Source organism: Periophthalmus magnuspinnatus, chromosome 9 (genome assembly GCF_009829125.3).
Source record: "Periophthalmus magnuspinnatus isolate fPerMag1 chromosome 9, fPerMag1.2.pri, whole genome shotgun sequence".
Classification (NCBI taxonomy): domain Eukaryota; kingdom Metazoa; phylum Chordata; class Actinopteri; order Gobiiformes; family Gobiidae; genus Periophthalmus; species Periophthalmus magnuspinnatus.
In genome coordinates, this window is record NC_047134.1 from 33,413,367 (window position 1) to 33,434,942 (window position 21,576).

General features: G+C 44.5%; 1 protein-coding gene across 1 annotated transcript; it reads left to right on the forward strand.

Moving 5' to 3' along the window:
* The first annotated feature begins 9,609 nt into the window (after positions 1 to 9,609).
* Positions 9,610 to 21,327, forward strand: LOC117376213 (nucleus accumbens-associated protein 2-like). Its single transcript, XM_033972620.2, has 8 exons — positions 9,610 to 9,918; positions 10,757 to 11,108; positions 12,716 to 12,946; positions 13,481 to 13,653; positions 14,488 to 14,675; positions 15,639 to 15,921; positions 18,313 to 18,410; positions 19,173 to 21,327. Exons 2-8 carry the CDS (start codon positions 10,905 to 10,907, stop codon positions 19,643 to 19,645), a joined length of 1,650 nt encoding a protein of 549 aa, XP_033828511.1. The 5' UTR covers positions 9,610 to 9,918; positions 10,757 to 10,904; the 3' UTR covers positions 19,646 to 21,327.
* The last annotated feature ends 249 nt before the right edge of the window (positions 21,328 to 21,576 follow it).

The window sequence follows — 21,576 nt, forward strand, 5'->3', positions numbered from 1 at the left end:
GTCTCGTCCTGATCCTCTCCTTTATCCATCTCTCTCAGGCCCTTTCTGAAACTCTCCTTATGGTTAGCTGTAAGATTTAGTCTAATGCTCCGCCCACAAGCCTCTGTCCCCCCTGCGCTCACAGGACAATACTCCATAAATACACAAAACACTACAGTGCAGCTTCACAAACCTCATGTGATGTGCAGTAGTTTCATTTAACAGGTTGTCTGTGTAATCCCTCAGTCATCCAGGTCTGGTCCAGAGTAAATGTAAAATTTGTAGTGAAGATGTTTTGCTGCTCATTCACGCCACTTCAGTTCTGGTCAGATTACTGGTGGACACTGCCTTATATCTATTTGAAAGGAGCAGCTAACTACACTGAAACTAACACGCCTATTGTTTACAGTTTGTTAGCTGGGTCTAATGAGTTATACAAAGTGTGCACTGTGCCTGAGTCATAATTATTGTGTTGTGAAAGCACTCTGGGGTAAAAAGGTAACATGTTGGTTTAAATATGTTATGTGCTCGCAGTTAATACTCCATAAAAGTGTGAAACCCCGTCTTTAAGGTTACAGAAGAGTGAAGCAGGTCAACTGAACTTAAAAACTACCATTACATGACATCACAAGGTGGAACAGAGCATTTTGAGGTTTGGGGATGTAGAAAAGGAGACGCGTGAACGAACAAAACACAACTCCAGGTCTGTTTTTGAAGAGAATTCTAACATGGATTACACTCATACAAGTCCATTTTTGTTTATATAAAAGTTTTGCCCCAAACTCAAATGTCTAGTCTATAAGAAATATGAGAAGAGAGTAAGAGGAATGGAGGGAGGAAAAGAAGAGAGGACAGGAATGAGAAGAGGGGGGTGAAGAAAGAGAAAAGAGCAGAGTGAGGAAAGGGCGAGAGGAGGAGAGGAGACGTGAAAGGGAGAAGGGAGGGAGAGAGAGAAGGAAGAGAGTAGAAGAAGAAGGAGAAGGGAGGGAGGAAAAGAAGAGAGGACAGGAATGAGAAGAGCGGGGTGAAGAAAGAGAAAAGGGCAGAGCGAGGAAAGGGTGAGAGGAGGAGAGGAGACATGAAAGGGAGAAGGGAGGGAGAGAGAGAGTAGAAGAAGAAGGAGAATGGAGGGAGGAAAAGAAGAGAGGACAGGAATGAGAAGAGGGGGGTGAAGAAAGAGAAAAGAGCAGAGCGAGGAAAGGGCGAGAGGAGGAGAGGAGACATGAAAGGGAGAAGGGAGGGAGAGAGATAGAAGGAAGAGTAGAAGAAGAAGGAGAAGGGAGGGAGGAAAAGAAGAGAGGACAGGAATGAGAAGAGGGGGGTGAAGAAAGAGAAAAGAGCAGAGTGAGGAAAGGAGGAGAGGAGAGGAGACATGAAAGGGAGAAGGGAGGGAGAGAGATAGAAGGAAGAGAGTAGAAGAAGGAGAAGGGAGGGAGGAAAGGAGCAGAGAAGAAGAAAGGGAGAAAAGGATGAGAGGAAGAGAGAATAGAGGAGGGGAAGAGATGGAAAAGGAGAGAGGAGGGGACTAGAAGGGACAGAGAGAGAGAGAAGGATGACAGAAGGAGAGGAGAGATGGAAGAGGGGAGAGGGAAAGGAGAGAGGACAGGAATGAGAAGAGGGGGGTGAAGAAAGGAAAAGGTGAGAGGAGGAGAGGAGACATGAAAGGGAGAAGGGAGGGAGAGAGAGATAGAAGGAAGAGAGTAGAAGGGGGAGGGAGGAGAAGAGAAGAAAGGGAGAAAAGGATGAGAGGAAGAGAGAATAGAGGAGGGGAAGAGAGATGGAAAAGGAGAGAGGAGGGGACTAGAAGGGACAGAGAGAGAGAGAGAGAAGGATGACAGAAGGAGAGGAGAGATGGAAGAGGGGAGAGGGAAAGGAGAAGGGAGGGAGAGAGGTGGGAGAAATAGAGGAGAGAGAAGAAGAGGAAGGAGAAGGGGGCTAGAGAGGAGGAGAGGAAGGAGAGGGGATGGAGGAAAGCAATAGAGGAGAGAAAATGAGAGGAAGGAGAAGGGGGAGAGAAAGGAGGAGAGGAAGGAGAGGGGATGGACAAATGCAATAGAGGAGAGAAAAGGGGAGGAAGGAGGAGGGGGAGAGAGAGAGAGAGGAGCGAGGGATGAGAATAATACAGATGTCTAGTGTCTAAGTGTGAGTGTAGTGTGGAGCTACAGCCTCCTCCTGTCTGCTGTCCTGGACTCACCCTGCATGACTCAGCGCTTTTCTCTCTCTCCCCTCTCTATTTAGCTCCTTCTCTCTGTATCTTTCGTTTATTCTCTGTTCATACTTCTTTAACTCTCTCTCCCCTTCTCCTTTAAGTGTCTCTCTTCTCTCCTCCTTCCCCATCTCTCCCCTTCTCCTTTAACTCTCTCACTCCCCTTCTCCTTTAACTGTTTCTCTTCTCTCCTCCTCTCTCTTTCCCCTCTCTCCCCTTCTCCCTTAACTCCCTCTCTTCTCTCCTCCTTCCCTCGTCTATCTTTATGGCTGGTTGGCCTGTTAGCTCAGATGGATAGTGTGGTGCTCACAAAGTCAGGTTGAAGGTTCGATCCCCGTACGGACCAGCATAGAAGACCCTGGGTGAATGTTTCTATCACAGACCCTCTCTCTCTTTACCTTCTAACGCTTTAATTTTCTATCTCTCTCCCCTTCTACTTTAACTCCCTTCTCTCCTCATCTCTCCCTTTAACTTTCCCGTCTAACTCTCTAATTCTCTCTATGTCCTACATTATAGCTTTCTCTCACTCCTCTTCTACCTTACCTATCTCTCTTCTTCTCTTCTCCCATCTCTTTACCCCCCAACTCTTTCACTCTCTCCTTCTCTCTTTTTATCTCTCCCCATTCTCCTTTAACTCTCTTTCCTCTCTTTCCCCTCTAACTCTCTCTCTTTCTCTCTTTATCTCTCTCTCCCCCCTTCTCCTTTAACCCTCTCTTCTCTCTTATTCTCTCTTTCCCCTCTAACTCTCTCCTAACTTCTCCTCTCTTTATATCACTCTCTCCCCTTCTCCGCTTTCTTCTATTCCCCTTTAACTATCTCTCTTCTGCTCTCTCTCTCCCCTTTCTTTGTCTCTTTATCTCCTTTTTCCTTTAACTTTCTCTTATTTTGCCCTTTCTCTTTCCCCTCTAACTCTCTTCCCTACATTATACCTTTCTCTCTCTCCCCTTCTCCTTTAACTATCTCTCTTCTCTCTTGCCCCTCTAGCTCTCTTACACCTCTGTCCTTTCTCTCTCTCTCTCTCCCTCCCTCCCTCTCTCGCTAATTCCCTTGGCTTTCCTTACACCCCTCTTCTTTCTCTCTTTTTTATCTCTCTTATCTCTCTCTTTTATCTCTTTCTTTCTTTTTTCTTCTTTTGTTTCTCTCTCCATCACTCCTCTCTCCCATCCTCTCTCCCCTCACACCTCCTTTCTTTCCTTCTTCCTTTGTTTCTTTCTCTCTCTCTGTCTCCTCTCCTCTCTTTCCCCCTCTGAGCTTTCCTTACACCCCTCTTCTTTCTCTCTTATCTCTCTCTTTTATCTCTTTCTTTCTTTTTTTCTCCTTTTGTTTCTCTCTCCATCACCCCTCTCTCCTATCCTCTCTCCCCTCACACCTCCTTTCTTTCCTTCTTCCTTTGTTTCTTTCTCTCTCTCAGTCCTCTCTCCTATCCTCTCTCTCCTCACACCTCCTTTCTTTCCTTCTTCCTTTGTTTCTTTCTCTCTCTCAGTCCTCTCTCCTATCCTCTCTCTCCTCACACCTCCTTTCTTTCCTTCTTCCTTTGTTTCTTTCTCTCTCTCAGTCCTCTCTCCTGTCCTCTCTCCTCACACCTCCTTTCTTTCCTTCTTTCTTTGTTTCTTTCTCTCTCTGTCCTCTCTCCTATCCTCTCTCTCCTCACACCTCCTTTCTTTCCTTCTTCCTTTGTTTCTCTCTCAGTCCTTCCTCTCCTCCACATGAGTGAGTGTGGTTGCTGCAGCTGTGTGCATGTACGCCTCCCTCTGACTCTGCAATGCAGCTCTGCTTTACAATCCACTCACTGTCACATATACAACACAGAGAGAAGGAGGAGAAGAGAGGAGGAGAGGAGAGATGGAGGAGGGGAGAATCCACTCACTGTCACATATACAACACAGAGAGAAGGAGGAGAGGAGAGGAGGAGAGGAGAGATGGAGGAGGGGAGAATCCACTCACTGTCACATATACAACACAGAGAGAAGGAGGAGAGGAGAGGAGGAGAGATGGAGGAGGGGAGAATCTACTCACTGTCACATATACAACACAGAGGGAGGAAGGAGAAGAGAGGAGGAGGAGGAGGGGAGGAGGAGGGGAGGATAATCCTCTCACTATCATATATACAACACCGAAGGATGGAGGGAGGAGAGGAGGAGGAGGAGAGGAGGAGGAGGATAATCCTCTCACTATTGCATATACAACACAGAGGGATGGGGGTAGGAGAGGAGGGGAGGAGAGAGGGAGGAAAGGATAGGATGGAGGGGAGGAGATGAGGATGAGAGGAGAAGGTGGGGAGGAAAGCATGAGAGAAGAGCTAGGGGTAGAAGACGAAAGAGAAAAGGAAGAGAGGATAGAAGAAAGGATGGAGGAAAGGAAAAGAGGAGGGGAGGAGCAAGGGAAGAGAAGAGAGAAGGAAAGAAGAAGGGATGAAGGAAATGAAAAAAGGATAGAGGCAAAAGAGTCTCCTTTGAAGAAGAGAGGCAGAAGAGGAGAGACAGGAGCAGAGGGAGGGGAGAAGAAGGAGAGGAACAGAGGAGTGATGGAACAGAAGAGAGGAGGAGAAGAGAGGGGAGAGGAGATGACAGCAGAAGAGAAGGAGGAAGAAGAGAAAAGGGTCTTGTTTAGTCCTGTTTAGTCCTGTTTAGTCCTGTTTAGTCCTGTTTAGTCCTGTTATAGTCCTGGTTTAGTCCTGTTATAGTCCGGGTTTAGTCCTGCTATAGTCCGGGTTTAGTCCTGCTATAGTCCTGGTTTAGTCCTGTTATAGTCCTGGTTTAGCCCCATTATAGTCCTGTTTAGTCCTGCTATAGTCTGGGTTTAGTCCTGCTATAGTCCTGGTTTAGTCCTGTTATAGTCCTGTATAGTCCTGTTTTAGTCCTGTTATAGTCCGGGTTTAGTCCTGCTATAGTCCTGGTTTAGCCCCATTATAGCCCTGTTTAGTCCTGTTATAGTCTTTTTTAAGTTCCTGTTATAGTCCTAGTTTAGCCCCGTTATAGTCCTGGTTTAGTCTTGGTTTAGCCCTGTTATAGTCCCGTTTAGTCCTGTTATAGTCCTGTTTAGTCCTGTTATAGTCCTGTTTAGCCCTGTTATAGTCCCGTTTAGTCCTGTTATAGTCCCGTTTAGTCCTGTTATAGTCCTGTTTAGTCCTGTTATAGTCCTGTTTAGTCCTGTTATAGTCCTGGTTTAGCCCTGTTATAGTCCTGGTTTAGTCCTGGTTTAGTCCTGTTTAGCCCTGTTATAGTCCTGTTTAGCCCTGTTATAGTCCCGTTTAGTCCTGTTATAGTCCTGTTTAGTCCTGTTATAGTCCTGTTTAGTCCTGTTATAGTCCTGTTTAGTCCTGTTATAGTCCTGTTTAGTCCTGTTATAGTCCTGTTTAGTCCTGGTTTAGCCCTGTTATAGTCCTGGTTTAGCCCTGTTATAGTCCTTGTTTAGTCCTGTTTAGTCCTGTTTAGTCCTGTTATAGTCCTGTTTAGTCCTGTTATAGTCCTGTTTAGTCCTGTTTAGTCCTGTTATAGTCCTGTTTAGTCCTGTTATAGTCCTGTTTAGCCCTGTTATAGTCCTGTTTAGCCCTGTTATAGTCCTGTTTAGTCCTGTCATAGTCCTGGTTTAATCCTGCTATAGTCCTAGTTTTGTCCTCTTCGGTCATCTTTTAAACCTCAATATAAACAAACAAGGTTTTTACTTCCTTATTCCCTCCCTTCTTTGCCTCTGATTGGCTGTGGTGTAGCTCCTGCCCTCCTATTGGCTGCCTCTTCCACGCTGTTCTCTGATTGGCTGGCTGTGTCCTCTGCAGACAGTTAGCCGCATTAGCCCTGTCCTCAGATGAACTCGCTCAGTCTCCTCCTGTCTCAGTCTGCTTCCTCCATCATATCCAACCCAGCCAGGACCCAAAACAGGACCAAGACCCGGACTACAGCCAGCACCGGGACTAGAGGAGGACTACTCTAAGGTAAGGACTGGTTTGGACCTGGCTTAGTCCTAGTTTAGTCCTGGTTTTAGTCCTGGTTTAGTCCTGGTTTATTCCTGATTCTAAGCATGGTGCATCATTAACTCTATATCTTCCTCAATGCATTTAATGAACATCTGCTTTAGTCCTGGTTTAGTCCTAGATTAGACTTAGTTTAAACATGGGTTAGTCCTGGTTTAGTCCTCATTTAGAACTGGTTTAAACATTGGTTACTCCTGGTTTAAAACTGGTTTAAACATGGGGTTGTTCCAATTAAGACCAGGTTTAAACATGGGGTAGTCCTGATTTAGAACTGCTTTAAAAATGGATTTGTTCTGATTTAGTCCTAGTTTAGTCCTAGTTTAGTCCTGGTTTAGTTTCGCCAACACCAAGACCGGAACAGTACCCCAGTGCATATAATTAACAGCTGCTTTAGTCCTGATTTAGAACTGGTTTAAACATGGGTTAGTCCTGGTTTAGTCCTAGTTTAGAACTGGTTTAAACATGGTTTAGTCCTAGTTTAGACTTGATTTAAACATGGGTTAGTCCTGGTTTAATCCTAGTTTAGACTTGGTTTAAACATGGATTAGTCCTGGTTTAGTCCTAGTTTAGAACTGGTTTAAACATGGGTTAGTCCTGGTTTAGTCCTAGTTTAGAACTGGTTTAAACATGGATTAGTCCTGGTTTAGTCCTAGTTTAGACTTGGTTTAAACATGGGTTAGTCCTGGTTTAGTCCTAGTTTAGACTTGGTTTAAACATGGGTTAGTCCTGGTTTAGTCCTAGTTTAGACTTGGTTTAAACATGGTTTAGTCCTGGTTTAGTCCTAGTTTAGACTTGGTTTAAACATGGGTTAGTCCTGGTTTAGTCCTAGTTTAGAACTGGTTTAAACATGGGTTAGTCCTGGTTTAGTCCTTGTTCGGACTTGGTTTAAACAGGTTGATCCTGATCAGGGCTGGCCCTCACTTTCAGGGGGCCCTTCGCTGAATCTGTCTCTGCTGGTTCAGTTATTGGTGATTCACATTTGACAACATTGTGACTAAACTCTCACCTTGACCAGGTTTATTTGTTTAAATGACCAACATCAGCCTGAAAACATCTAAAGTGTCACAACTACTACAGCCACAGGAACAGTACACAAACATGGAAGGGGTTCAATATTTTTTAAATGTTTCTGGTGGATTTTAATGTGTTCCAGTTGGCGACAGCCGGCTTACACTTATATTATGTCGGGTCCTTGCACCGTAAACACATAGTTGCCCTCACCTCTGCCCGTCTCAAAAACAAATGTAAGAAACAGCAGATATTTTGCTACTATAGATATAAAACAAATGTGACCGCTGCTGTAAACACACCAGCCCTCCAGCCCTCCATCCATCCATCCATCTTCTTCCACTTATCTGGAACCGGGTCGCAGGGGCAGCATTCTAAGCAGGGACTCCCAGACTTCCCTCACCCCAGACACGTTCTCCCACTCCTCCGGTGGAACCCTGTGTTCCCAGGCCAGCCAAGAGACATAGTCCCTCCATCGTGTCCTGGATCTTCCCCGCGGCCTCCTTCCGGTGGGACATGTCTGGAACACTTCCTGAGGGAGGGGGCATCTGGAACAGATACCCGAGCCAACTCACTGGCTCTTCTCGATGTGGAGGAGCAGCGGCTCTACCATGAGCTCCTCCTGTTTGATCAAGCCTCTCACCCTATCCCTAAGGGAGTGCCCAGCCACTCTGTGGAGGAAACCCATTTTGGCCGCTTGTATCCGCGATCTTGTCCTTTCGGTCATTACCCAGAGCTCATGACCATAGGTGAGGGCAGGAACGTAGATTGACGGTAAATCGAGAGCTTCACCTTTCGACTCAGCTCCTTCTTTACCACAACAGATACAGCAAATGCATCACTGCAGACGCTGCACCGATCCGCCTGTCAATCTCACGTTTCATCCTTCCCTCACTCGTGAACAAGACCCTGAGATACTTGAACTCCTCCACTTGGGGCAGAGACTCACCACCCACCCGGAGAGAGCAAACCACCTTTTTCCGGTCGAGAACCATGGCCTCGGAGCTGATTCTCATCCCAGCCGCTTCACACTCGGCTACAAACTACCCCAGCGCCTGCTGCAGATCCTGGCTCAATGAAGCCATCAGGACAACATCATCTGCAGCAGAGATGAGATCCTGTGGTTTCCGAACCGGACCCTCTCCCCCAAAGGACGCCACAGGGGACATGGTTGAATGCCTTCTCCAGATCCACAAAACACATCTGGAATGGTTGGGCAAACTCCCACACCAGCTCTGTTTCCAATAAAACTTGATATATTATATTATTTTAAATATAAATGTATGGGCTCTTGAAGGCCCTCTGCTTAGTCCACTTACAGGCTGGTCCGGCCCTGGTCCTGATTGAATTTAGATCTAGTTCATATTTAGTTCATATTAAGATTTGGTTCAAGACCTGGATGTTAAACCAGCATCAGAACTAAAGGAGGACTACTCTGAAGTAAGAAGTGGTTTATTCCTAATTCTAAACATGGTGCACCATTAACTCTCTCTATGTCCTCCTCAATGCATCTAGTGAACATTGGCTTTAATCCTGGTTTAAACAGTTTAGTCCTGATTTAGTCCTTATTTACAACCATAAGGCCTATGGCCATAACCAGGACAGCAGAAGGACCACTCTGAGGTAAAGACTGGTTTGGACCTAATCCTCAGTAGTCCTGGTTTAGTCCTGGTTTAAACACGAGTTGGTCCTGATTTAATCCTGGTATAGAACTGGTTTAAACATGGGTTAGTCCAACTTTTGACTTTGTTTAATCATGGGTCCTGGTTTAGTCCTAGTTTACAACTGGATTAAACATGGGTTAGCCCTAATTTAGTCCTGGTTAAGAACTAGTTTAAACATGCATTAGTCCTGATTTAGTTTTAGTTTAGACTTGCTTTAAACATGGGTTAGTTGTTCTTTAGTCCTAGTTTAAAACTGGTTTAAACATGAGTTAGTCCTGGTTTAGTCTTGATTATAAGCATGGTGTACCATTACCATATAGTGAAGATCTGATTTATCCCTGGTTTAGAACCGTTTTAAACACTGGTTAGTCCTGGTTTTGTCGTAAAAACTGACAGGGACCAAAGATACAGACTCGGGAAACAGTTTATTGTTTATTGGCAGATACATGAATGTAAAGGTCAAGGTAGAGCAGACGGTTGGGAGTGGTGTCATGAAGTAGTCTTGGAGCAGGACATGGGTCACAGGGTCAGAGGCTGGGGTGGTCGTACTGGTCGTGGAAAGCTGGGTCAGTGCAGAGTGATTCCAGGGAGCGGGATCACGGTGGATACACGAGCAAATAAACAAGAGCATGATATGAAGAAAAAACAGAAGATGACAAGACGATCTGGCCCTGAGTGTCGGATCCTCAGTCCTTTTATCATCACAGGTGCAGTTTGATTGATAATGAGCTGCAGGTGTGAGTGGGAGAAACCAGAATCTCCGCCCAGCTTCAGGCTCAAACACAGAAGGGAAGGAGGGAAAACAGCACAGAACACACAAAAAACCCAAATCCTGACAGGTTTAGACCTAGTTTAAACTTGGTTTAAACATGTATTAGTTGTGTTTCAAACCTAGTTTAGACTTGGTTTAGATATGGGCCAAGTTTAGACTTAGTTTAAATATAATATGGGTTAGTCCTGGGTTAGAACTGGTTTGAACATGGATTAGCCTCAATTTAATCCTAGTTTAGAACTGGTTTAAAAATGGGTTATTTCTGATTTAGTCCTGGTTTAGAACTGGTTTAAACATGGGTTAGAAGGACTACTCTGAGGTAAGGACTGGTGCTTCATTAACTCTATATCTTTCTCCGTGCATTTAGATCTGAAAAATTGCTTTATTCCTGGTTTGAAACTGGTTTAAACACGCGCTAGTCATGATTTAGACCTAATTTAAACTTGGTTTAAACATAGGTTAGTCCTGATTTAAACCTAGTTTAGACTTGGTTTAAACTTGGGTTAGTCCCAAGTTTAAACCAAGTCTAAACTAGGTTTAATTTAGTACTGGTTTCAACATGGGTTAGTTCAGAGTTAGGACTGATTTAGACTTGGTTTAAACATGGGTTGGTCCTAAGTTAGTACTAGTTTATAACTGGGTTAAACATGGATTAGTTCTGATTTAGTCCTAGTTTATACTTGGTTTAGAGATGGACTAATCCTGGTTTAAACATGGGTTAGTTCTAATTTAATACTATTTTGGAACTGGTTTAAACATAAGTTAGTCCTCATTTAGTCCCGGTTTAAACATGCATTAGTCCTGATTTATTCATGTGTTCATACTGATTTAAACATGGGTTAATTGTGATTTAGTCCTAGTTTAGACTTGTTTAAGCACAGGGTAGTCTTGACTTAGTCCAAGTTTAGACTTGGTTTATATCTTGATTAGTCCTGACTTAGTTTGGGTTAGGTTCAAGTTTAGTCCTTTTTTAAACCTATTTAGCGCCAATTTAGACATAGGAGTCACATCTATGTAAATCAGGTTATTTTATACTTTTTAAAATAAAATCACAAGTTTTTCATTGTTTCAAATGTCAATCCAATGTCGCAATAATTCCGGTGTAAAAGTACACCCGATAGAAACTTTAACAAAACTGCTTTGTCTCTGGTTTTCAGATCATAAATGGATTAAACATGGACCTCCAGCAGAACTTCACACAAAAATCCCAAAGCTAGACCATCTGACCAACCAAGTCTGAGCACCTAATCCACGATCCTACCCAGTCCAGTTTGAGTCCACCCCCAGATCGCCCGTGTCTCCAGGATGGCGGAGGGGCTGTTGCAGGTGCACGTGCCCGATTTCGGCAGCTCAGTGCTGGGTAGTCTGGAGGAGCAGCGGGCCTCAGGGCAGTACTGTGACGTCCATATCCTGGTGCAGGGGCAGATCTTCAAAGCCCACCGAGCCGTGTTAGCAGCTTCCTCACTATACTTCAGAGACCTTTTCAGCTCCGAGCCGGACCACATACAGGTGAGGGATACTAGACCAGAACTAGACTAGGACCAGACCAAGAATGAACCAGGACTGAACCAGAACTAAACCAAAACTGAACCAGGACTACACCAGGACTGTACTTCAGAGACCTGTTCAGCTCTGAGCCGGACTACATCCAAGTGATGAAGATCAAGACTGGATCGAGACTAGACCAGCACAGAACCAGATTTACAAACATGTAAACCAGGTGTCGGCAAGTAAATTTGACCCTGGGCCAATTTCTCTCATAGTAAGTGATTTGGGGCCAGAATAAAAAATAATTTCAAAATAAAAGTTCCAAAGTCCGTATGAAATAGCTTTAATAGTATGAAATAAACACATCCACACATCCAGCCTTTTCGTGTGTACCACTCTGAAAAGTGTGAGTCTTTCGTCCCGTAGTCTGGAGCAAACCCTTTAGTCTCTGGTGTGGGTCTTTAATTATAACCTCCTGCTTTGACTGAAAGTCCAGTTTAGAAAACTGCTTGAGCTTTAATATGTAATCTTCCTCATTTTAAAAAGTAGGGCCGGACAAGAAGAAAAAAGTGAACGGATTGCTAAACTTGACTTGTTCACTCTAATTTGTAGCTTCCTGTCACTTATTTTGCTGTCCCAGGAGTTGCAAGAATCCCTGGGCTCACGAGCGCCCCCTACCATGAGGCCAGGTGACTACGTGCATCACATGGTGCCTTTTCACAGCCGCTCAAAGTGGTAGCTGTCACTGCTGAGCGTAAAGCACAGTCAGTCCATAGTGAGGCATGAACGGCTGGTGCCTCTGCTCATGTCTCTTCTTAGTAATTGAACTGTAAAAATAAAAATTCAGGGATTTTGAGTAATAAAAAAGTTAAATTAAATTGCAAAGTTAAATAGAATTAGATTAGATTAGATAATACTTTATTGTCAGATCAGAGATCTGAAATTTGTCTTGCACATAAAAACAGTGGCTCCGTTGCTACACATTAACATCACACATGCGACACAGACACTAAACAAACATTAATTCAAGTCACTTTCTAGCACTTTGATAGCTATGGATTAAGCTCCTTGTTTATTTTAAGGATTGACTGATGAACAAAAGAATGCTTCAGCCTAACCTTATTAAATCGTGGAACACTGAACCGTCGCCCAGATGGAAGCATTGCATATTCACAGTTCAAAACATGGTTAGAGTCAGAAATGAAGTTTCTTGCCAGTCGTATTGTGTAGAAGGTCACTTTATAGTACAAATCATTGGTTAAATATAACCATTTCATTTATTTTTTCTCTGTGATGACAGGTGACCTCACCTGCCTCCCCTGACTGCAGGTCACTGCCCCTGTCTCTGGTCTTAACCCGCCCCTGGTTTAAACCCTGGTCTAACCCTGTCTCTGGTCTAAACTCAGTTTCTGGTCTAAGCCCGGTCTCTGGTTTGAAACCGGTCTCTGATCTGAACCCGGTCTCTGGTCTAAAAGGACAGGATCTAAACCCGGTCTCTGGTCTAAACCCGGTCTCTGGTCTAAACCCTGGTCTCTGGTCTAAACCCTGGTCTCTGGTCTAAACCCTGGTCTCTGGTCTAAACCCGGTCTCTGGTCTAAACCCTGGTCTAACCCTGTCTTTGGTGTCAGTCCTCAGAGTCGCCCTCAGTGCTGGAGCTGCCCTCCTCTGTGTCCCCAGCGTGTTTCGAGCAGATCCTGTCCTTCTGTTACACGGGTCGCCTGGTGGTGGCGCCGCAGGAGCAGCTGGTGCTCATGTACACAGCGGGGTACCTGCAGATCCAGAACATTGTGGAGCGAGGGATGGAGCTGCTAATGAAGAGCGCCTCCTCTTCCTCCTCTCCGCTTTGCTGCGACTCACAGGTACCAGTCTGGAACGCCAAAAAGCTCAAAGGAGAAATGAACAGGTTTAGAGGAGTAGAGCTGCAAATGACCATTAATTCAGTACTTTATTAGTCACAGATGCATTTTTAAATTTGTTGACTAGGTAAACAATGATTACAGTCAAAGTGGAACGAAACACTTTTTTGCTTCTTAACTGTGTATGTGGTGTTTTAATAGTAATTCTTTGATAACTTTAGAGGAAACGAGGTAAATTTGCAGCTTACTGGTAAAATAAAAAAGACAAAGTCTGATCTCATCAGATTTTGGGCCTGGTTAGTACTGGGATGGGAGTCCGCTAGGAACATTAGGTGCCCCAGTGGGGAGCCAGTGGCAAAAGCTGTCATTGTGTCCTTAGGCAAGGCACTCTACCCACATTGCCTAGTGTGAATATGGTGTGTGTGTGAGCGTTGGTGGGGGTCAAAGGGTCTATGACACAGATTGGCAGCCCTGCTTCCATCTGTTGCCTGTTGCTTCTATCATCAGTCTGACATTTGAACTTTGACTCTATTTCAGACATCTGCAGAAGAGCTGGGAGGTTTTGAGCCCCCTGTGCCCCAGAACAGCGCCCCCCACAGGGAGAGTCCAGACCAACCTTGTCTGAGCTCGGAGGAACTGCTGCTGTCTGTGAGCCGGATCAAACAGGAGAGAGCCGATACTCCACCCACTGAAGAGGAGCCAGAGCCTAGGTCTGACCCACATCTCAAATAGGTGTAGAACAGTGTTTCTCAAACTGTGGTATGGGCTGCCTCTGGTGGTCCATGGTCTGCCATCTGAGTATTTGTTAGGCCTGTCACGATAATTACTATATCAACTTCCTACATTTGTTCAATATATGTTAGATGAGGGTCAATATTTATCGTGGGTATTTTGTCTTTGTGCAAGTGGGGAGGTTTTTGTTTATTTTTTACTCTAAGATTATATTTGAGCGAAAAGGTTGGAAAAATAACTGGTGTTTCGTTCCGCTATTTCTTACCATAGTATACATTTTATACATTTAGAGTTGCTTTTTGGGGAATAATCCTGCATTATTTTTATTGTGTCAGTGGCATAAACTAGTTTCAATATTATCATTTATTGTCTATATTTTCTTCAGCAGTATATCATAAGAGTAACATTAATCAATCAAGTAGAAGTACAAAGTAGTAGTCCAAGAAATTACTCGAGTGTAAATGTATTTGGGAAAAATACTACTCAAGTAAGACTTAAAGGCTGTAACATTTGATTTATATTTTGAAGTTAATGTAATTTGAAGTACAAAATATTAAATAATGCACAAAATCTGGTATTTTCAAAAAGCAGACACAACTATTAGAAAAATAAAATAAGTAAGAGTACTGTTACTACAATAAAAATAGTAGGAGTAAAAGTATGCTGCGAGAAAAGTACTCTGAAAAGTACAATTTCTTTGAAAGGTTTCCCAGTAAATGTAACTGAGTACTGCCCACCTCTGAGAAGGATCAGAGACAAGGTGGATCTAATCCAGTCTAGAATCACATGGGCCTCTCTCTCTGTGTCCTCAGGGGCGAGCTGAGGGGCGGGGCTCTCTGTTACCTGAGTGCAGGCGTGGCTCAGATGCAGTCATTTTTAATGCCACCAGGAGGGCGCTGTAGTCCTGGCTCCAGTCCTCAAGCCACAGAGGAGGAACTGGACGATGACTTTTACACCAGCGCGGTCAGCACCAGCCTGTACCAGCACCTCTATCCCTACGGTACTGTACCTCACTCACTTTATACCACAAAGCACGTAGACTGTAGAAAGAACTCCACTGAGGGACTTCATCTGTAGTGTTCAGCTCCAGCCAAATGAAGCAGTTATAGGGGCTAATTTGGGGCCAAGTTCTATACTTGAAATTCTGAGAATATCATAGCAACAAAAGAGCCAATCAGCAGAGTGAGTGTTGAAGAGTGTTGAAAATACACATCCCTAACATAATAAAATATTTTCCCATTTTTTCTGTGTAGTTGAGCAAAATTCTGTGTATGTGTATTCTGTATTTAGTTTAATCCTCAGATAATCAGGAAGTGTGACGTTAGCATGCTAGAAGTTGTTAATCTTAACAAAAACTTTGCTTAATGATTTTAATTAAAAAAAAAAAAATCTATTTAGACAACAGGACATTATTTTCCACATTAAACGTTAGTACTTTCTTTAATATTCCCGTGTGATTTATATCTGTGTAATCCCTCAGTCGTCCAGGTGGGTTTCATAGTGGTCCATGGGGGTGTAGTACTTTATGTGGTCTTATACTTGCTCTGATACAGCTCAAGATCATTCAAAAATTCTAATGCAGTTGTGTCCTTAGGCAAGACACTTTGCCTAGTATGAAAGTGGTGTGTGCATGAGAGCTTTTGTGATGGTTGGAGGGGCCGATTGTTAGCATCACTTCCATCAGTCTGTCCCAGAGAAGCTGTTGCTATAATAGTAATTTACCACCACCAAGTATGGACTGAATGCATAATGCCCTGTAAAGTGCTTTGGATGTCATGAAAGGCGCTATATAAATCTAATAAATGATTAATGAATTACTTTAGTAAATTTCTGTCCTGTGAATGTGACTTTTTAGTATTGAAACTTGCTCAAATTAGTGTCTTGTGTTGATACTAGCTTCAGTATCGATTCATATCAAATTTTCGATGCTAATCTCAACACATGAACGATTTTGTCTTTGAAGTCCCGGAGAAGTTGGACATGCTGCCCCTCCCATTGGCCAATGAGCGGCGTGCGTGTGTTCTGATTGGCCGAGACAACATGGCCCTTCCAGCGAGTTTGGTGAGCCAGATTGGCTACCGGTGCCACCCGGCGCTGTATGCGGAGGGGGACCCCGGGGAGAAGCTGGAGCTGGTGGCTGGGTCCGGGGTGCTCATGACCCGAGGACAGCTCATGAACTGCCACCTGTGTGCGGGTGTCAAACACAAGGTCCTGCTCCGGAGGCTTTTGGCCACCTTCTTCGACAGGTAAACCAGAAAAAAATAGTAGAGTAGTAGATTAAACAAGGTCTAAAATAGAACTAGGACTAAACAAGGACTAAACCAGAAAGAACTAGGTCTAAACAAGGATTAAAATAGAACTAGGACTAAACCAGAAAAACTAGGACAAAACAACAACTAAAACAGCGACAAACTAGGATTAGCAGAACCAAGTAAGCTATGGTGATTAAAGCTATACAAAGACTTACTAAACTCTTATTTATCACCTGGCAAAGTTAAAGAAGACATATTGTGCTTTCTTTCTGGTATTTGGTATTAAATAGGGGGTATTGTGCAAAATCGACATTTTGGAGCTTTCTAAATCAATATTTTGGAGTTTTCTACCCCCTCCTCAAATCGCCACCTTCACGTGGTAGAGGGTTTTGAGCACCTGAATGATCCTGGGAGCTATGTTGTCGGGGGCTTCATGCTCCTGGTAGGGTCACCCATGGCAAACATGTTCTGGGGGATGGGTCAGACCAAGATCGGTTCAGAACCCCCCATGATGAGCTTAACAACGAGGCCAGTTACGTCAGCCGGACTGGCATTACCGGTGCCCCACTCTGGAGCCAGGCCTGGGGTGTGTGCTCGGCAGCAACTGCCTGGTGGCAGGGCCTATCCCCACAGCCCGAAGGAGCGATGTGGGGCCGTCCTCCCGTGGACCCACCACCTGCAGGAGGAGCCATGAGGAGCGGTGCGAAGAGATCTGGGCGACATTCAAAGGCGGGGTCTCGATGACCAAATCTCCAAACATGGAGGACCCGATGGAGAGTATAGAGCTGGCTAAACTCTCCATCGAGTCCTCGAGGGTTCATGGGAATTTGCCCAACCAGTCCACATGTGTTTTGTGGATCTGGAGAAGACATTCGACCGTGTCCCTCGTGGTGTCCTTTGGGGGGTGCTCTGGGAGTATGGGGTCCGGGGCTCTTTGCTAAGGGCTGTCCGGTCCCTGTATGACCGGAGCAGGAGCTGTGTTCGCATTGCCAGCAGTAAGTCAGACCTGTTCCCGGTGCATGTTGGACTCTGCCAGGGCTGCCCTTTGTCACCGGTTCTGTTCATTATATTTATGGACAGAATTTCTAGGCGCAGCCAGGGGCCGGAGGGGGCCTGGTTTGGGAACCACAGGATTTCATCTCTGCTGTTTGCAGATGATGTTGTCCTGATGGCTTCATTGAGCCAAGACCTGCAGCACTGGGGCGGTTTGCAGCCGAGTGTGAAGCGGCTGGGATGAGAATCAGCTCCTCCAAATCCGAGGCCATGGTTCTCGACCGGAAAAAGGTGGTTTGCTCTCTCCGGGTGGGTGGTGAGTCTCTGCCCCAAGTGGAGGAGTTCAAGTATCTCGGGGTCTTGTTCACGAGTGAGGGAAGGATGGAGCGTGAGATTGACAGGCGGATCGGTGCAGCGTCTGCAGTGATGCGGTCGCTGTATCGGTCCGTTGTGAAGAAGGAGCTGAGCCGGAAGGCAAAGGCGATTTACCAGTCAATACAGCTTTGTTCCTACTCTCACTTATAGTCATGAGCTTTGGGTAGTGACCGAAAGGACAAGATTGCGGATACAAGCGGCCGAAATGGGTTTCCTCCATAGGGTGGCTGGGCGCACCCTTAGAGACAGGGTGAGGAGCTCGGTCACACGGGAGGAGCCACTGTTTCTACACGTCGAGAGGAACCAGCTGAGGTGGCTCGGGCATCTGCTCAGGATGCCTCCCGGACACCTCCCTAGGGAGGAGGCCCCAGGGAAGACCCAGGACATGCTGGAAGGACTGTGTCTCTCAGCTGGCCTGGAAACGCCTTGGGGTCCCACCGGAGGAGCTGGAGGATGTGTACGGGGTGAGGGAAGTCTGGGAGTCCCTGCTTGGACTACTGCCCCCCACGCGACCTGGTCCTGGCCCTGGAAGAAAATGGATGGAGCTTTTTACCATGTAATATTGTTGTTCCCTCATCGAAAACATGCCTGAAGAAGTGTTAGATGTCATCCATGCATGTTTGAATAATCTCTCACTATTTAAACCCTCCTTACAGTTAGCTGGACAATTCTGTCCAAAGCTCAGCCCACAAGCCTCATGTCACTCATTCTTCCACACGGCAATGTTTCATGAATATACAAAAGCAAGATACAAAACACTACAACTTCACAAACCTGATCCGATATGCAGTAGTTTCATTAGTAGGTAAATATTGATTTTACAATATATGTCCCCTTTAAATAAACCCAGATAATACTGAAAAAAAAAAAAAAATTCAATCAGGCACCCAAACATCACTACTCTGAAATATGCGCAGAAGGTGGAAAGCAGGACTGAACAGGTTGAAACCAAAACTGGACCGAAGCAGGAATCTTGCTGTTGGCCTACTTCTAACAAAAAATCAATTGTGTCCACAGAAACACACTAGCTAACAGCTGTGGGACTGGGATCCGCTCCTCCACCAACGATCCCACCAGAAAACCTCTGGACAACAGGGTCCTCAACACCGTCAAATGTAAGACAAAACAGGATTAACCTGGACTAAATCTGGACTAAATCTGGACTAAAGCTGGACTAAAGCTGGACTAAAGCTGGACTAAAGCTGGACTAAAGCTGGACTAAACTTGCACTAAACCTACTTGTGTTGCCATGATAGTCAAAGTTCAAACTCGATTTCGATATTAAGGAATAGACTCGCTACTTGATACCGATACCATAATGATAATAAAAACACTTTATTTAGACAATAGAATTTTCAGCATTGAATAGTAGGAATAGTAGTACTTTCTTTTATATTACTATGCAGTTTGTGTATATGTGTAATACCTCAGTAGGCGCCATAGTGGTGTTGTGGAAAAAATTACAATTCTAGATGAAAAGTAATGCATTTGCGAAGCCTGGTGAGTTTTGAAATACAGAAAAAAGGTTTATTCTTTGTTACAGACATGACAGGGCCCAGGCTTGCCCTCGCCACAGACTGGCAGCCTTTTGGCCTCTCCCCCAGTCTGTCTCAGTGTAGCATCTGAGCGTACTTAAATTTCCATCACAGTGGTCCATGGGCATATATTAGTCTATATGGTTTTATACTAGTTCTGATACAGCTCAAGATCATTCCAAAGCTATTCAGGAAAGCTTCATTTCTGTCCTGTAAATGTGATTTTGTGACACTCAAATGAGTATCTAGTTTCGATTTGGTTTTGATTAGTACCTGATTTTCAATACTTTTGACAACCCTAAAACCTGCACTAAACCCTGTCTAATTGTCCTTGACTCACAGTGTACTGTCAGAACTTCGCTCCAAACTTTAAGGAGAGCGAGATGAATGTGATCGCGGCCGACATGTGCACCAATGCTCGCCGTGTCCGCAAACGATGGCTGCCCAAGATCCAGTCCCTGCTCCCGACTGCCCCCCCCAACCGGCTCAAAACGCGGAGGGGCGGTGCTAGTGCCGGGGGTGTGACCAGCCTCAGCCAATCCACGACCTCCCCCTTCGACGCGGATCTCCGCTCCTACCTGCCTCTGCCAGATCTGCTGAAAGAGAAGGAGGCGGGGCTAGCGTCACACCTGCCGACCGTTACGTCACGAGCAGGCGGGTCCGAAGCAGGGGCCGGGCATGCAGCGGAAGGGGTGGGAGTAATAGGAGGCGCTACCGGCGCTGATGGCGGACAATCTTTGGAACAGCATGAGTCGTCCTCTGATGCATCGTGCACGTCGTCGCATCCCTCCCCCCAGCCCCCAGACCAGGACTAAACCACAACTCAACCAGGTCTTAAACCGGACTAACCTAGGACTTAGGTCCAAATCAAGTCTGAACCTGGCATAGACTATGTGCATCGACAAGTGACAACTCAATACAAAGAAAGACTATTCCACATCAGTTCCAATGACCAGAATCTGAACTTGCGTTTTCACTAGATTAGATTTGAATGTATTACTAACCTACTAAACTGTGTCATTTTGATTTCAGTTAGAAATCAGAAAATCAGTCAGAAAAATCTTTAAGTGGGACTAAAAACCTAAACTGCCCCCAATCTCATTTCAAGTAGAGCCTCCTAATCGGACAGAACCTGGAGGTCGAGAGGGCAGAGTGAGGGGGTCGGAGGTGCATGGTCTGGAATTATAAGGAACAGTGTAATTGGTATAACAGATATTCACATTACAATCTCCACTTTTGCACCCACGTATTTGTAATCAGAAACATTGGGCTTTATTCAAGACAGGCCTACGTGATGTTACCAACTACTGGAAATTGCTGTGGCCACTGAAGGCACACAAATTTAACTAGTTTGCACAAAAAATGCTAGGAATAGTACATAATGCTATTCGAACAACATATGCACAGTTTAGTGGCAAAAATAGTGAATTTAGTGTTTAGTTCCACTTAAATTTAGTCAAATAGTCTAGGCTCAATATCTGAACTAGTGAACTCTCAAATGACGATTGATACTCTCTCCAAATGTGTATGTCTGGGCTGTGTGAAAAATGGAACTAGTGTTTGTCACTCGTGAAATGTTAAGTGCAATGTACCAGACTTCTCTGCACTACTGAACAAGAAGTGACATCACAGGTTCCATTTTGTTCACAGTTTCCCTCTGTAAATGTGCTTCTAAACACTCCTCTCTGAAAACCAATATCTGCTATGCTAACCCCAGGCTGTAAACACAAGTCAAACTACAGAAAAGGAGCTTATCAAACTTAAAGGTCCTATATTATGCATTTTTCATTACTACTACTTGTAGATGCATTCATTTTTGTCTTTCATATAAAGGATGTATCTATATGGAAAACCAGTGAATGCATATGATTTTTGTGTATGCAAAATACACAGCTACTGCAGGTTTCATACCAGATATCCACTAGGTAACTTTAGCTAAACTGTGTATTTGACGATAAAGAGCTATTTTAAAGCATTTATTGGCATTTATAGTAAGTTTATAGATTATTTTATGTGTATATATAATTATTTAAGAGGGGGTATTATGCAACTCTTGCTGTCCACCATGTTATCTATCAATATTGTTCTTATCAAAAACATACTTATAGATATGGTTAGCAGGACGAGTACAAGGCTCCGCCCACATGCCTGTCACCTATACTCTTGCTCTGAAGGGGCAGTGAAGGGACGGAAGACTCAGAGCGTCAAAAATGAAACTGAAACTTATAAAACATATTAATACGTTGTTTTTAGTGAATTTTCAAAACAATAAAAGGTAACATAGTGATCTAAGTATGTTAAGTGTCCATTAGTTCCCCATAGAAGTGTAATACCCTCTCTTTAACATATATAACAACACTTTGCTCAAAGAAAGCATACTTTTTAATAGCCATTATTAAATCTGGCAGCAGCAGCTCATGGCTAGTATCCAAGTTACAAATCCCAAAAGTATTTTTTGGGGTTTGTGTGTGGATTAAATCACAGTATGTACTAAATCAGTTTTGCCTAAGTGTGATGTTTCCAGTTTCCGGTGAGAGAAAAAAATGGTGGCTACTGTTTGCATCGTTTTGATACACAGTGAAGGCCATTTGAATGAAATTATCAGCATAATATAGGACTTTTAAATGTGCGTGATGTTGAAGCTGGTATAAGATACGAATAAGCATCCTCTGCCCCTGTGGGCCATCTCTGGGACTAAACACGATACATGTGAAAGGGGCACACTGAAACAAGAAATTAGCCAGAG